At 41.3% G+C, this 16,609-nt stretch overlaps 1 protein-coding gene across 1 annotated transcript; it reads left to right on the top strand.

The window, feature by feature from the left end:
• Nucleotides 1-294: 294 nt before the first annotated feature.
• LOC307056135 (UDP-N-acetylglucosamine--peptide N-acetylglucosaminyltransferase 110 kDa subunit-like) lies at nucleotides 295-3,435 on the top strand (the record flags this gene model as incomplete). The annotated part of the gene is made up of 1 exon (XM_079708665.1): nucleotides 295-3,435. One exon carries the CDS (start codon nucleotides 295-297, stop codon nucleotides 3,433-3,435), a length of 3,141 nt encoding a protein of 1,046 aa, XP_079564791.1.
• Between the last annotated feature and the right edge of the window lie 13,174 nt (nucleotides 3,436-16,609).

Raw genomic sequence — 16,609 nt, 5'->3', positions numbered from 1 at the left:
TACTGACTTTTGATTTCTTCTAAAGCAAATGGATAGGTAATTTTTATTCCCTGATTAGGAGAAAAATGGTGGAAGAGGGCAGGGTTAAGAATTAAGATTTCAAGAGCATGAGAGGTAGATGGCCAACCAGAGTTCCTAAGGTTCGGTGCCTGTAACTGTTGCCGCCGCTTAAGCCTGCCAAAGCAGTGGTACGGCTGCTGCGCTCGTGTTTGCTACCTCTAGAAACATTCTTGCCAGTAGTGGCGGCAGCAGGACTCAATTACCCCCTTTTTTCACTCTCTCCAGAAGCTCCAGATGGCGTCTTCCGTGGGCAACGTGGCCGACAGCACAGAACCAACGAAACGTGTGCTTTCCTTCCAAGGGTTAGCTGAGTTGGCACATCGAGAATATCAGGCAGGAGATTTTGAGACAGCTGAGAGACACTGCATGCAGCTCTGGAGACAAGAGCCAGGCAATACTGGTGTACTTTTATTACTTTCATCTCTACACTTCCAGTGTCGAAGGCTGGACAGATCTGCCCACTTTAGTACTCTGGCAATTAAACAGAACCCTCTTCTGGCAGAAGCCTATTCGAATTTGGGGAATGTGTACAAGGAAAGAGGGCAGTTGCAGGAAGCAACTGAGCATTACCGGCATGCACTGCGTCTCAAACCAGATTTCATCGATGGTTATATTAACCTGGCAGCCGCATTGGTAGCAGCAGGCAACATGGAAGGGGCAGTACAAGCTTACGTCTGTGCTCTTCAGTACAATCCTTATTTGTACTGTGTTCGCAGTGACCTGGGGAACCTGCTCAAAGCCCTGGGTGGCTTAGAAGAAGCCAAGGCATGTTATTTGAAAGCAATTGAGACGCAACCGAACTTTGCAGTAGCTTGGAGTAATCTTGGCTGTGTTTTCAATGCACAAGGGGAGATTTGGCTTGCAATTCATCACTTTGAAAAGGCTGTCACCCTTGACCCCAATTTTCTGGATGCTTATATCAATTTAGGAAATGTCTTCAATGAGGCACGGATTTTTGACAGAGCTGTGGCAGCTTACCTTCGTGCCCTAAGCTTGAGTCCAAATCATGCAGTGGTACATGGCAACCTGGCTTGTGTATACTATGAGCAAGGCCTGATGGATCTGGCAATAGACACCTACAGGCGAGCTATTGAATTGCAACCACATTTCCCTGATGCTTACTGCAACCTAGGAAACGCTCTCAAAGAGAAGGGCAGTGTTGCTGAAGCAGAAGATTGTTATCATACAGCTCTCCGGCTGTGTCCCACCCATGCAGACTCTCTGAATAACCTAGCCAATATCAAAGGAGAACAGGGAAACAGTGAAGAGGCAGTTCGCTTGTATCGTAAAGCATTAGAGCTCTGCCCAGACTTTGCTGATGCCCATTCGAATTTAGCAAGTGTATTGAAGCAGCAGGGAAAACTGCACGAAGCTCTGATGCATTATAAGGAGGCTATTCGAATCAGTCCTACCTTTGCTGATGCCTACTGCAATATGGGAAACACCCTACGGGAGATGCAGGATGTTCAGGGAGCCTTGCAGTGTTATACTCGTGCCGTTCAGATCAGCCCTGCATTTGCGGATGCCCACAGCAATCTGGCTTCCATTCACCACGATTCAGGGAATATTCCAGAAGCAATTGCTTCTTATCGCACTGTTCTGAAGCTTCAACCTGACTTTCCTGACGCTTATTGTAATTTGGCTCATTGCCTGCAGGTTGTCTGTGATTGGACAGACTATGATGAGCGAATGAAGAAGTTGGTCAGCATTGTGGCTGACCAGTTGGAGAAGAATAGGTTGCCTTCTGTGCAGCCTCATCATAGTATGCTCTATCCTCTTTCTCATGGCTTCAGGAAGGCTATTGCTGAGAGGCATGGGAACCTCTGCTTGGCTAATATAAGTGTCCTTCATAAACCACCGTATGAACATCCAAAAGACTTGAAGCTCAGTGATGGTCGACTGCGTGTAGGATACGTGAGTTCTGACTTTGGGAATCATCCTACTTCTCATCTTATGCAGTCTATTCCAGGCATGCACAATCCTGATAAATTTGAGATATTCTGTTATGCCCTGAGCCCACATGATGGCACAAACTTCCGAGCGAAGGTGATGGCAGAAGCCAATCATTTCATTGATCTTTCTCAGATTCCATGCAATGGGAAAGCAGCTGATCGCATCCATCAAGATGGTATACACATCCTTGTAAATCTGAATGGTTATACCAGGGGTGCTCGAAATGAACTCTTTGCTCTCAGGCCAGCTCCTATTCAGGCAATGTGGCTGGGGTACCCTGGGACTAGTGGCGCGCTTTGCATGGATTATATCATCACTGATCAGGAAACTTCACCTGCTGAAGTTGCTGAGCAGTATTCTGAGAAACTGGCTTATATGCCCCATACTTTCTTTATTGGTGATCATGCTAATATGTTCCCTCACCTGAAGAAAAAAGCCGTCATCGATTTTAAGTCCAATGGGCACATTTATGACAATCGGATTGTGCTGAATGGCATCGACCTCCACGCATTTCTTTATAGTCTATCAGATGTGCAAATAGTCAAGATGAAATGTCCTGATGGAGAAGACAATGCAGACAGCAGTAATACAACTCTTAATATGCCTGTCATTCCTATGAATACTGTTGCAGAAGCAGTTATTGAAATGATTAACAGAGGACAAATTCAGATTACAATTAATGGATTCAGTATTAGCAATGGGCTGGCAACTACCCTGATCAACAATAAGGCTGCCACTGGAGAGGAGGTTCCCCGTACCATTATTGTAACCACACGTTCTCAGTACAGGTTACCGGAAGATGCCATTGTGTACTGTAACTTTAATCAGTTATACAAAATTGACCCATCTACTTTGCAGATGTGGGCAAATATTCTGAAGCGTGTTCCCAATAGTGTACTGTGGCTGTTGCGTTTTCCAGCAGCAGGAGAAGCTAATATTCAACAGTACGCACAAAATATGGGCCTTCCCCCGAACCGTATCATTTTTTCCCCTGTTGCTCCTAAAGAGGAACATGTTCGGAGAGGCCAGCTGGCTGATGTCTGCTTGGACACTCCGCTCTGTAATGGACACACCACAGGGATGGACGTCCTTTGGGCAGGGACCCCCATGGTGACTATGCCAGGAGAGACTCTTGCTTCCCGAGTTGCAGCTTCCCAGCTCACTTGTTTAGGCTGTCTCGAGCTGATTGCTAAAAATAGACAAGAATATGAAGAGATAGCTGTGAAACTGGGAACTGATGTAGAATACCTGAAGAAAATTCATGGCAAAGTCTGGAAGCAGAGAACATCTAGCCCTCTGTTCAACACCAAACAATACACGATGGAACTAGAGCGGCTCTATCTACAGATGTGGGAGCATTATGCAGCTGGCAACAAACCTGATCACATGATTAAGCCTGTTGAAGTCACTGAGTCGGCCTAAATAATGACTGTGTGCCCAGGAGAATTTCCCCTGTAGCTGACCCTCAACCTTCTGGGGGAAAGGGAACTACTTTTTCAATATCATGTTGCAGATGGGTGACACACAATGATAAGAAATAGCACAGCCAGACTTGCTTCCTGCATGATCATGACAGGGAGAGACACAAGAGATGGGAAACTGCTGTTCCACAAGGAGGTTCTATCTAATTTTGCCGCAGCCAGGTGTCTGGAAGGTCTGGAAGGTAAGTCTGGAAGGTCTGATCTCCCTTGGTCTTCCAGGGGATGGATGGTTAGTGTGGAAGGGAGATAGAGATTGCCCAGCCGTTTTGTGATTATCATGGATGGATTGAGTCTTCTGAATTAATTATTTTCTTTCTATTTTGGGTATTGGAGCTTTTAAAAATGTTTGGTTTCAGGTATTTTTATTTATGTGAAGTGTATATGATTCTCTTGAGATCAGGTGTTAAGCTGAAATATTCCTTGTTTTAGCTTCTGAACTCTACAGATAAATGGGGACTTTGCTGGTGTAGTCTTTTTCTAGGTTTTATAAACCGCTTGAGCCTGTATCAGTCATTCTAGTGTCTGACATAACGTTTGGAACTCTCAGTGCTTTGTTGGTTTGTAGATGATGGCTTCAATTCTTTTTCTGGTCCGTTTCCTTCTTCCCTTCCCCCCACTTTAAAAATTCTCCTGTAACTTGGCTAACAAAAAACCAAGTCTGATTCAAAACCTCCCAGGGTGTTTCTCTTAAACACATCATCTGGTGCCAAATGAAGATTCTTAGGAGTGCTTATTAATTATGAAGGGCACAGTTGTGGTACTGTCACTGATGATAATAATAATGGATTTTTGGCCTAGAGTTTTGTCCTATTTCACCAGTGTTTTACTGTTGACTGCCCCTCTATGCTGCTTCCAAAAGTGATAGTGTGTGATAAGATGTTTACTTTCATTTCTAAAGTTTGTTTTGTTTTAGGTGAGTCCTGTTCTTCCTTTTTCTTTCAGCAGAAATGAAATTCCAGGTAAGTATAAGTATTCAAATATTTGATCAGTAATTCACAGTTATCTCCAGTACATTAAATAACTTTCATCAAAAATATGTTATAGGTAAAAAGCTCTGAAGGACCAGCTATGTATATGATAATTATGTTTCAGACCTTCTAGGGTATTATATATAATAACTTGTCTTCTGGTCGTGGTCTTGAAGTCTTTATGGATTCAGCCTCAGTAGTAGCGAACTGCACTGCTACTTGGTTTGGAGTACAAATTAGACTTTAACCCTCCTGGAGGTTGCGTTTTTGGTATTGAAAACCATAGGAATGAAATTATTGTATTTCAACAAAGGATCGAGGGCTTGAGGCTTAAACAAGCCAACATATGTGTGGGAAGCAGTCAGCCTTGAGAGCACCTTCGGACATGCCAGGCATGCCGCTGCTGCTCGAAGGGACTGTCCCTACTTGTTCCCCTCCTTGTTCCATGCCATGGGAGATAAATCACCAGGGCCCAGAAATCAGAAAGAAAGTAAAATGAGACAAGCAAAGCTGTCTGCCCCCTGCACATGCAGGTTATTTTGGATGATTCTGGGTTTATGGGTTTTCTCCCAGGGAAGTTAACCTTGAGCCGAGACAGTCATTAGATAATGTAAACCACCGTCTGGCAACCTTCCCTTTTCTCTTCTATATAATCTGCACCTGTAGCATAATAAAACTTACCTTGCAACCATCAGTTGTCTTGGTCCTTCTGACCCCATTCGTTGGTGCTACTTCAGTTCCTTACCCCGTCCCTTCTGACCCTGGGCAGTGAAATCCTCTTTCTGAGGCTGGTCCATGGCAAGTGGCGCCTGAACAGGGACCTGAAGCGTGAAGGCAATTAAAAGGAAAAGAAAGTGCAGGTAAGAGAACCCTTATGCAAAATATGTGTGGCCACGAGTAAAAGTGAAACTAATAGAGGCATAAGGCAACAGTCAGAAGTAAAAGAAGATGGGGCAAAAGGGCTCAAAGGAGCGTGAATTATTTGCTCAGGTTTTACTTTTGATGCTTATAGCTCGAGGTAATAAAGTTTCTACCTCACAGTTGACTGAATTTTTGCGGCATATCCATGATATATCTCCCTGGTTTCCTGATGGCAGCTCTGTGACACAGAAATCTGGCAGAAAGTTGGAGAAGATTTAAAAAATTATTATGAGTCTCGAGGGCCTACTCATACTGCTGTTGTTACATTTAGTTTGTGGAATCTGATAAAAATATGTTTAGGTTCTTCTCATGATAGTGTTGATTTGAATGTAAAGTCAGAAAAACATAAGCCTCTGACAGAAGACAAGACTGTATTATCAGCTACTGTGTCGCCACTTCCTAAACCGAAAGAGCTAATTAATTTAAATATTTCAGATGAAGGGGAACATTTTGACTTAACCGATGAGGCTTTTAAACATAAAAGAGAGAGGGCTTCCCTGGTGGCGCAGTGGTTGGGAGTCCGCCTGCCGATGCAGGGGACGCGGGTTCGTGCCCCGGTCTGGGAGGATCCCACGTGCCGCGGAGCGGCTGGGCCCGTCAGCCATGGCTGCTGGGCCTGCGCGTCCGGAGCCTGTGCTCCGCAACGGGAGAGGCCACAGCGGTGAGAAGCCCACGTAATGCAAAAAAAAAAAAAAAAAAAAGAGAGAGAGAAAAAAAAAAACATAAAAGAGAGAATCATCCTGAGGATGATCTTCTAATGGCTATGATAGTTAAGTCAGTGAAAAAGCTGCACATTAGTAAGGACCATCTTCCTCAAAAATCTACATCTGTAAAAATGCTCAGTCTCTTGCAACGTGCTGTATAAGCAGCAGTAAAACGAGGAGAAGATCCTATTTTCTGTTGTCCTGTCATAGAAAGACCTGATCCTAATCATCCTCAACAGGCTATTAGGGAGCATCAGGCTCTTCCTTTTAAAGTTTTGAAAGATTTAAAATCTGCTTGTGCTCAGTATGGGCCCACTGCTCCTTTTACTACTGCTATGGTTGACACTATTGCAGGAGAAGCTCTTTCCCCCGCTGATTGGAAGTCTATTGCACGAGCTTGTTTAAATGGTGGAGATTATTTAATATGGAAGTTTGATTTTTATGAACGGGCTGCTGAACAAGCAGAAAAGAATGCTACCCATGATATTCCAGTGGATTATCATATGCTGATTGGGGAAGGACCATATATTTCTTTACAAGATCAATAAACTTATACCTTTGTTGCTTATCCTCAAATAAATCATTTGGCATTACAAGCCTGGAGGAAATTACCTTCTACACCCAAAACTGAGGATCTTTCAAAAATCAGACAGGGACCTGATGAACCATATGCTGATTTTGTAGATAGATTGTTAGAGGCGGTGGGGAGACTCATTGTGGATGGACTCACTGGTACAATTGTAGTTAAGCAACTTGCTTTTGAAAACGCTAATAATGCATGTCAGGCTGCGATTCGACCTTGGAGAAAACGGGGAACACTGGAGGATTATATTCGCCTTTGTGCAGACATTGGGCCTGCTTATATACAGGGTGCTGCTATGGCTGCAGCATTAACTAAAGTGGGGTTTAAAAACAATCAAAAGAGAACAAAGACTAGTTTTCAATGCGGAAAGGCAGGTCATTTTGCTGGAGAATGTGGATCTTTTCATTGTAACCCTGCTCCTTCCTTCCCTACTCAAAAACCTCCAGATGGTCCGAAAATCCCTGGTTTATGCCCTAAATGCAATAGGGGAAAACGTTGGGCACGAGATTGTCGCTCAGTGGCCCACAGGACTGGGACACCACTGTCGGGAAACTCCTCCCGGGGCCTTCCCCGGCCCCAACAAATAATAGGGGCAACGTCTGTGTATCCTCCTCAAACTATCAATCAGACATTAACCAAAACCAAAAACATACAATATCTTCGCTCTCCAGAGCAACAGCAGGAAGCACAGGACTGGACCTCAGTACCTCCGCCCGATATGTATTAACTCCTGCAATGGGTCCTCAGGCCCTCTCTATGGGCATCTATGGACCTTTACCCAAGGGTTTGATTGGACTATTATTGGGAAGAAGTAGTGTCGCCGTGAAGGGTTTAACTATTATGCCAGGACTCATAGACTCTGAGTACGAAGGAGAAATAAAAATCATGGCACAAACTATTAAAAATATAATAACGATTTCTCCTGGTGATAAAATTGCACAATTGCTACTTTTGCCCTTTGTACCTCATGGACAAATTTTACAACATCAAAAGAGAGAAACAAAGGCTTTTGGATCCTCTAGTGCTGCCTACTGGATTCAGAAGATAGGGAAAGAACGTCAGAAATGCAATGAACCATGAATGGAAAGGTTTTTTCAGGTTTGTTAGACACTGGAGCTGATGTCTCTGTTATGACGCAGATGCACTGGCCTAAACATTGGCCCGTTAGTCCTATTATTACAGAACTTCAAGGAATAGGACAGAGTTCTTCTCCTATGCAAAGTAGTCAGTTATTATTATGGCAAGATAGTGAGGGCCATTCAGGATACTTCCAGCCTTATGTTTTGCCTGGGCTGCCTTTAAACCTCTTGGGCCAAGATATATTACAAGAAATGGGGGGCTTCCCTGGTGGCGCAGTGGTTGAGAGTCCGCCTGCCGATGCAGGGGACACGGGTTCATGCCCCAATCCGGGAAGATCCCACATGCCACGGAGCGGCTGGGCCCGTGAGCCATGGCCGCTGAGCCTGCGCGTCCGGATCCTGTGCTCCGCAACGGGAGAGGCCACAACAGTGAGAGGCCCACGTACTGAAAAAAAAAAAAAAGGAAATGGGAGTGTTACTTTATAGTCCAAATTCTCAAGTCTCTAATATGGTGTTGGATCAAGGATTTCTTCCCACAAAAGGGCTGGGAACAAATCAAAAAGGAACTGTCTATCCTATTGATGTGAAAATAAAAAGTGATAGACAAGGTTTGGGTTTTTCTTAGGGGCCTTGGATTCTCCTCCACTCACTGCTGATCCAATTACTTGGCTGAGTGATGACCCTGTATGGGTGGACCAATGGCCCCTCACAAAGGAGAAATTAGAAGCTGCAGAACAATTAGTAGTGGAACAATTAGGGCATTTAGAAATTTCCAATAGTCCTTGGAATACTCCTATTTTTATTATCAAGAAAAAGCCTGGAAAATAGAGGTTATTACAGGGTCTAAGAGCTGTTAATAAAACTATGCTAATAATGGGAGCTCTTCAACTAGGCCTACCCTCTCCAACAGCCATACCACACAATTATCATCTTTTAGTTATAGATTTAAAGATTGTTTTTTTCACCATTCCTTTGTTTCCTGAAGATAGAAAACATTTTGCTTTTAGCTTGCCTTCCTTAAATTTTAAGGAACCCATGAGGAGATTTCAATGGAAAGTATTGCCTCAGGGCATGGCAAATAGTCCTACATCATGCCAAATATATGTGGCTCAGGCCTTAACTCCTGTGAGAAAAAGGTTTCAAGCGTTATATCTCATACATTATATGGATGATATACTTTTAGCCACTGATAATATTTCTTGATTAGAGACTGCTTCTCAATTTTTACAACAATCCTTACAATCATTTGGCTTGGTCATTGCCTCAGAAAAAATTCAAAGCCAATCTCCATTTTTCTATTTGAGAAAATATATTGATAACTCTACCATTAGGCCTCAAAAACTGCAAATTCGAGTTGATAATTTAAAAACATTAAATGCTTTTCAAAAATTACTTGGAGATATTAATTGGCTAAGGCCTTCCTTAGAACTTACTACTGCTCAGTTAGAGCCTTTATTTGATATTCTTAAAGGTGACTCAGATCCTTCTACTTCACGATCAATGACTCCAGAGGATTTCAAGCTTTACAAATAGTTAATAGAGCTATCAGCTCTGCACAATTAACTCGAATACATACTCACCTGCCAATTTCTTTAGTTGTTTGTCCAACACCTCATGTGCCTACTGCCATCTTATGGCAAACTGTTGGAATTACTGAATGGATTCATATGAAAACTCCATCCTCTAAAGTTATTAACCCTTATTATGAACTTATTATTAAGTTAATAATGCAAGGTAGAACTAGATGCTTACAACTTATAGGTATAGAACCTTCTCAAATTATTATCCCTTATTCAGTTAGTCAACAAAATTGGCTTTTTCAACATAGTAATGAATGGGGTCTTGTTCTTGCAGGATTTTCAGGTACCTTGGAATGCCATTCGCCTGCTGATAAATTGATCCAATTCAGCAAACTTAACTCTTATATCTTTCCTTCTATAATTAGGCAACAGCCTATTCCTCATGTACCTTTGGTTTTCACAGACGGTTCTTCTTCAGGAGTGGCTACTGTAATCATTGACGACGGAACAAAACTCATTAAACAAACTTCCTTGACTTCAGCTCCACGTGTTGAACTGTATGCTGTCATTATGGCTTTTAAACATTTGCCTTCTATATCTTTTAATTTGTTTTCTGATAGTAAATATCTTATTAGCTTATTATTTCTTCTGGAGACTGCGACCAGAGGATATACTAATGACCCTGAATTATCATCGTCTTTTCGTTTGCTTCAACAGCTTATTCGTTCCCACGCTGGTCCTGTTGCAGCTCTGCATATCCGTGCTCATTCTAACTTGTCTGGTCCATTGTCTAAAATGAAAGCGACTGCAGATGTTTCAACTCGATCTAAACGTGATCTTTATCCTGTGCATTTTCCTCCCAAAAATAAAGTTAAAGTTACTCTTCCTCCTCAATCTCTTTTCCCTAAAGCAGGACATATCCCAATTTACCGTCCTCCTCCTTTCCGTTCGTCATGCTGTCAAGAATGGCTAAGGTATTGCATTCATTATCTTCATACTGTTGATACTCATGGTCCATGTCCTGGACACCCTCATATTATGGTAAGTTATGATCAAACTGCTTCACAAGCAGCACAACAATCGCATGCTTTACACCATCAGTCGGTGGCTACATTACGCAAACAATTTTCCCTTACTCGTGAAGCCGCCCGACAAATTGTTAAGCAGTGCCCACAGTGCTTACCTCACCTTCCTGTTCCACATTCTGGTGTTAATCCTCGTGGATTATTACCTAGTCATTTATGGCAAATGGATGTTACTCATATCCCGTCTTTTGGGAAATTAAAGTTTGTTCATGTCACTATTGATACTTATTCTGGTTTCGTCTGTGCTACAGCACAGACCCGAGAAGCTATTAAACATGTTATCACTCATTTATTACACTGTTTTGCTTTCATGAACCTTCCCAAAATTATTAAAACAGATAATGGGCCCACTGACGCTAGTGTTGCTTTTGCAACATTTTGTAATTCATTACAAATTACCAATATTACAGGCATTCCATATAACCCTCAAGGACAAGGTATTATACAACGTGCAAATAGATCTTTAAAGCTAACTATTGAAAAACTAAAAATGGGGGAATTATATAGAACAACACTACATAACCTTATAAATCATGCTCTGTGTATTTTAAATTTCTCACTGTTGACAGGGGAAAGGTTGGTGGCTGAGCCAAGATTGGCCTTTCAATCTCTGGAGGTCCTCGGGAAAGATCCGCTAACCAGCACTTGGCGTGGTCCTGATCCTGTGTTGATTTGGGGACGTGGTCACGTGTGTATATTTCCCAGATCAGCTCCTGGACCTCTCTGGCTTCCTGAGCGCATGCTTAGTCAAGCAAATAGATGGCTCGCCACAGCTCACAACTAGTTCAGAAGATGAAGAAGCTCTGCATCTCTCCCGAAAATTTGACAGTGTTGATTCAGAAAAAGAAGAAGAAGAGGAGACCACTTGCCAGGATGACTCAAAGGAGTGATGTTCCAACTTGGGGACAAATTAAACAATTGGTTTCACGAGCTCAAGAGTTAGTGAAAAAACAGAATGATCCTGTTACACCTGTGACTTTACTTTTGGCTATGTTGGCAACCATTTCATGTGTTCCCTCTGTTAATGCAGCAACTTACTGGGCTTATGTACCTGATCCTCCACTATTAAAACCCATATCTTTTTTTTTTTTTTCTGTTTCCTCACTTTTTTTTTTTTGCTTTATAACAAATTTAATCAGTTATACATATACATATGTTCCCATATCCCCTCCCTTTTGCGTCTCCCTCCCACCCTCCCTATCCCACCACTCCAGGGGTCACAAAACACCGAGCTGATCTCCCTGTGCTATGCGGCTGCTTCCCACTAGCTATCTACCTTACGTTTGGTAGTGTATATATGTCCATGCCGCTCTTTCACTTTGTCACAGCTTACCCTTCCCCCTCCCCATATCCTCAAGTCCATTCTCTAGTAGGTCTGTGTCTTTATTCCTGTCTTACCCCTATGTTCTTCATGACATTTTTTTTCTTAAATTCCATATATATGTGTCAGCATACAGTATTTGTCTTTCTCTTTCTGACTTACTTCACTCTGTATGACAGGCTCTAGGTCCATCCACCTCATTACAAATAACTCAATTTCGTTTCTTTTTATGGCTGAGTAATATTCCATTGTATATATGTGCCACATCTTCTTTACCCATTCATCCGATGATGGACACTTAGGTTGTTTCCATCTCCGGGCTATTGTAAATAGGGCTGCTATGAACATTTTGGTACATGTCTCTTTTTGAATTATGGTTTTCTCAGGGTATATGCCCAGTAGTGGGATTGCTGGGTCATATGGTAGTTCTATTTGTAGTTTTGTAAGGAACCTCCATACCGTTCTCCATAGTGGCTGTACCAATTCACATTCCCACCAGCAGTGCAAGAGTGTTCCCTTTTTTCCACACCCTCTCCAGCATTTATTGTTTCTAGATTTTTTGATGATGGTCATTCTGACTGGTGTGAGATGATATCTCATTGTAGTTTTGAATTGCATTTCTCTAATGAGTAAAGATGTTGAGCATCCTTTCATGTGTTTGTTGGCAGTCTGTATATCTTCTGTGGAGAAATGTCTATTTAGGTCTTCTGCTCATTTTTGGATTGGGTTGTTTTTTTTTTGTTATTGAGCTGCATGAGCTGCTTATAAATTTTGGAGATTAATCCTTTCTCAGTTGCTTCATTTGCAAATATTTTCTCCCATTCTGAGGGTTGTCTTTTGGTCTTGTTTATGGTTTCCTTTGCTGTGCAAAAGCTTTTAAGTTTCATTAGGTCCCATGTGTTTATTTTTGTCTTTATTTCCATTTCTGTAGGAGGTGGGTCCAAAAGGATCTTGCTGTGATTTATGTCATAGAGTGTTCTGCCTGTGTTTTCCTCTAAGAGTTTGATAGTGTCTGGCCTTACATTTAGGTCTTTAATCCATTTTGAGCTTATTTTTGTGTATGGTGTTAGGGAGTGATCGAATCTCATACTTTTACATGTCCCTGTCCAGTTTTCCCAGCACGACTTATTGAAGAGGCTGTCCTTTCTCCACTGTACATTCCTGCCTCCTTTATCAAAGATAAGGTGACCATATGTGCGTGGGTTTATCTCTGGGCTTTCTATCCTGTTCCATTGATCTATCTTTCTGTTTTTGTGCCAGTACCATACTGTCTTGATTACTGTAGCTTTGTAGTATAGTCTGAAGTCAGGGAGCCTGATTCCTCCAGCTCCATTTTTCATTCTCAAGATTGCTTTGGCTATTCGGGGTCTTTTGTGTTTCCATACAAATTGTGAAATTTTTTGTTCTAGTTCTGTGAAAAATGCCAGTGCTAGTTTGATAGGGATTGCATTGAATCTGTAGATCGCTTTGGGTAGTAGAGTCATTTTCACAATGTTGATTCTTCCAATCCAAGAACATGGTAGATTTCTCCATCTATTTGTATCTTCTTTAATTTCTTTCATCAGTGTCTTATAATTTTCTGCATACAGGTCTTTTGTCTCCTTAGGTAGGTTTATTCCTAGATATTTTATTCTTTTTGTTGCAATGGTAAATGGGAGTGTTTCCTTGATTTCACTTTCAGAGTTTTCATCATTAGTATATAGGAATGCCAGAGATTTCTGTGCATTAATTTTGTATCCTGCTACTTTACCAAATTCATTGATTAGCTCTAGTAGTTTTCTGGTAGCATCTTTAGGATTCTCTATGTATAGTATCATGTCATCTGCAAACAGTGACAGCTTTACTTCTTCTTTTCCGATTTGGATTCCTTTTATTTCCTTTTCTCCTCTGATTGCTGTGGCTAAAACTTCCAAAACTAGGTTGAATAAGAGTGGTGAGAGTGGGCAACCTTGTCTTGTTCCTGATCTTAGTGGAAATGGTTTCAGTTTTTCACCATTGAGGATGATGCTGGCTGTGGGTTTGTCATATATGGCCTTTATTATGTTGAGGAAAGTTCCCTCTATGCCTACTTTCTGCAGGGTTTTTATCATAAATCGGTGTTGAATTTTGTCGAAAGCTTTCTCTGCATCTATTGAGATGATCATACGGTTTTTCTCCTTCTATTTGTTAATATGGTGTATCACGTTGATTGATTTGCGTATATTGAAGAATCCTTGCATTCCTGGAATAAACCCCACTTGATCATGGTGTATGATCCTTTTAATGTGCTGTTGGATTCTGTTTGCTAGTATTTTGTTGAGGATTTTTGCATCTATGTTCATCAGTGATATTGGCCTGTAATTTTCTTTCTTTGTGACATCCTTGTCTGGTTTTGGTATCAAGGTGATGGTGGCCTCGTAGAATGAGTAAAACCCATATCTTGGTCTGAAGCAGAGTTTCCTGTATTTTACAATGATACTGTTTATGGGCCTCTTATTGGGAATATAAAACAAATCAATATGTCTGTAAATTATACTAACTGGTTTAGTACCTATCCTGTCCGTCTTAGCCCATTGAATCTGGAAACTGGATGTGTAAAGGCTATTAGTTATGAGCATACAGATGTTTATGAGGGAACGGATCAATCAATTAGTTTGTCAGGCTCTCCAGGCATCCTTCGTTTTACAGGAACCAACATTACTCTTACATGACCGGCTACCAGCCGACGAGAGGATCTTAAGGATACCATCATTTGCTATATAAATGGGCAACCTATTAATATTAGAGGTCGAATCTCATACGCCTCACCACTTAGGGATTCCGCTATTACTATAGCCAAGGTTACAGGTGAAGATTCAGGAAATTATTTGTGTATGAAGCGTTTACTTGGAGGACAAGGGATACTTATGGCTGGACATATGGTTACTATTCTTAAGAGAAAATCAAAAAATCAATTTCCTCCTTTTATGACCATTAAGTTTCCTGGATCCAATTTTGAATGTTTCAATGCATCTTGGAATAATAACCAAATATGGTGTACTATAGATTATACCAAGGGGTAAATTCTTATCTCTTCTATTCCCGTCATAGATAGGTTTATCGCATTTCAAAAGAACTGGGATATATGGAAACTAGCTCTAACTTATTCCAATACACCTGTTATAACTTGTGTTGCTCCTCCATATACACTTTTGATTGGTTCTATTAACATTGGTAATTCTTCCAAAGGAGGATATAATATTAGCTGTGTTCATTGTATTTTTACAGTTGTATGTTCCCTTCTGCAGGAACACAATCTGTGCTTATACTAAAGTAACCCATATATGTTATGGTGCCTGTACATCTGAGAGAACCTTGGTATGAAGATACTGGAGTACAGGCATGGGTGGAACTCTCTAAAGCCTTGCAGAGAAGGAGACGCTTTATTGGGTGGCTAATAGTAAGTTGACTTGCCTTGGCTGCTCTGTCTGCTACCGCGGCTACTGCCCGTCTTGCTCTTTCACAGAGTATTAATCATGCTCACTTTGCTAATCAATTATCTCAAAATACCAGTCTTGCTTTATCTTTACAAAGTCACATAGATTTACAGATGAATAACAAGTTAGATGAATTTAAAAATGCAATTTGGGGGATTGGAGATCAGATGGCAGCATTAAAATTGAGGATGCGTTTAGCTTGTCATGAAAAGTATACATGGATTTGTGTTACTCCTTACAAGTACAATGACTGTATTTGGGAATGGGAAAAAGTAAAAATGCATCTGCTGAGTGTTTGGTCAGATAATAATATTAGTCTTGATCTTAAGACATTAAATGCTGAAATTCAGGATATGCAAAATGCACATCTTGATATTTCATAAGAAGATGTAATTAAAACTTTACTGGACCATTTAAAGTGGTTAAACCCTCAGTCGTGGATTACTGGAGGGTTGTCAGGATTTATTACCCTGGCCATAATTTGCCTATTATTGATAATAATCTTCTCATGTCTGTTTCGTATCCTCATGCAACAATATACTACTCTCGGCACTACGCTTCATGGAATTATTTTGCAGCAAAAATTAAAAAATAAAAAAGGGGGAACTGAGGGAAACAGTCAGGCTTGAGATCAGGCTACGGACATGACAGGCATGCCACCGCTGCTCGAAGGGACTGTCCCTACTTGTTCCCCTCCTTGTTCCATTCCATGGGAGATAAATCAGCAGGGCCCAGAAATCAGAAAGAATGTAAAATGAGACAAGCAAAGCTGTCTCCCCCCTGCACATGCAGGTTATTTTGGATGATTCTGGGCTTATGAGTTTTCTCCCAGGGAAGTTAACCTTGAGCCGAGACAGTCTATAGATAATGTAAACCACCATCTGGCAACCTTCCATTTCTAGTCTATATAATCTGCAACCGTAGCATAATAAAACTTACCTTGCAACCATCAGTTGTCTTGGTCCTTCTGACCCCATTCGTCGGTGCTACTTCAGTTCCTTACCCCGTCCCTTCTGACCCTGGGCGATGAAATCCTGTTTCTCCCGCTGGTCCGTGGCACATATGAATATATGTTTTTGTCTTGCTGTACTGCACATATGCTGTCTAGTAACAGATATTTTGTCTGCTAGTAGTGTTGTAGATTATGTCTTTCCAAAGCACTGAGGCAGTGAACCTATTCTGTAGTTGCAGCTGATGCCTGAATGTATCCTAGCTGACAAATTATTGATTAATAAGGACTTGAATTTCTAAAGATTAGTACTGTTAACCAAAATCTGAGCAAGGAGTCTCAAATGTAATTCTTAGCCAGAATTACATGTTAATGAACCATTTAACAGTGTAAATCAAGGAACATCAGTGTAGGGATTTCTTTTCATTTTTTTTTTACCTGTTTGAAATATCAGTTAAAGGTTGGCAGCTTGGTTGCAGACGAACGGTCGTTTGAAGTTCACCAAACTACTTAATGTGGAATAGGATAAC

The sequence above is a fragment of the Hyperoodon ampullatus genome, assembly GCF_949752795.1.
Source record: "Hyperoodon ampullatus genome assembly, chromosome: 7".
Lineage (NCBI taxonomy): Eukaryota > Metazoa > Chordata > Mammalia > Artiodactyla > Ziphiidae > Hyperoodon > Hyperoodon ampullatus.
This window is presented reverse-complemented; position numbering and strand designations above follow the sequence as displayed.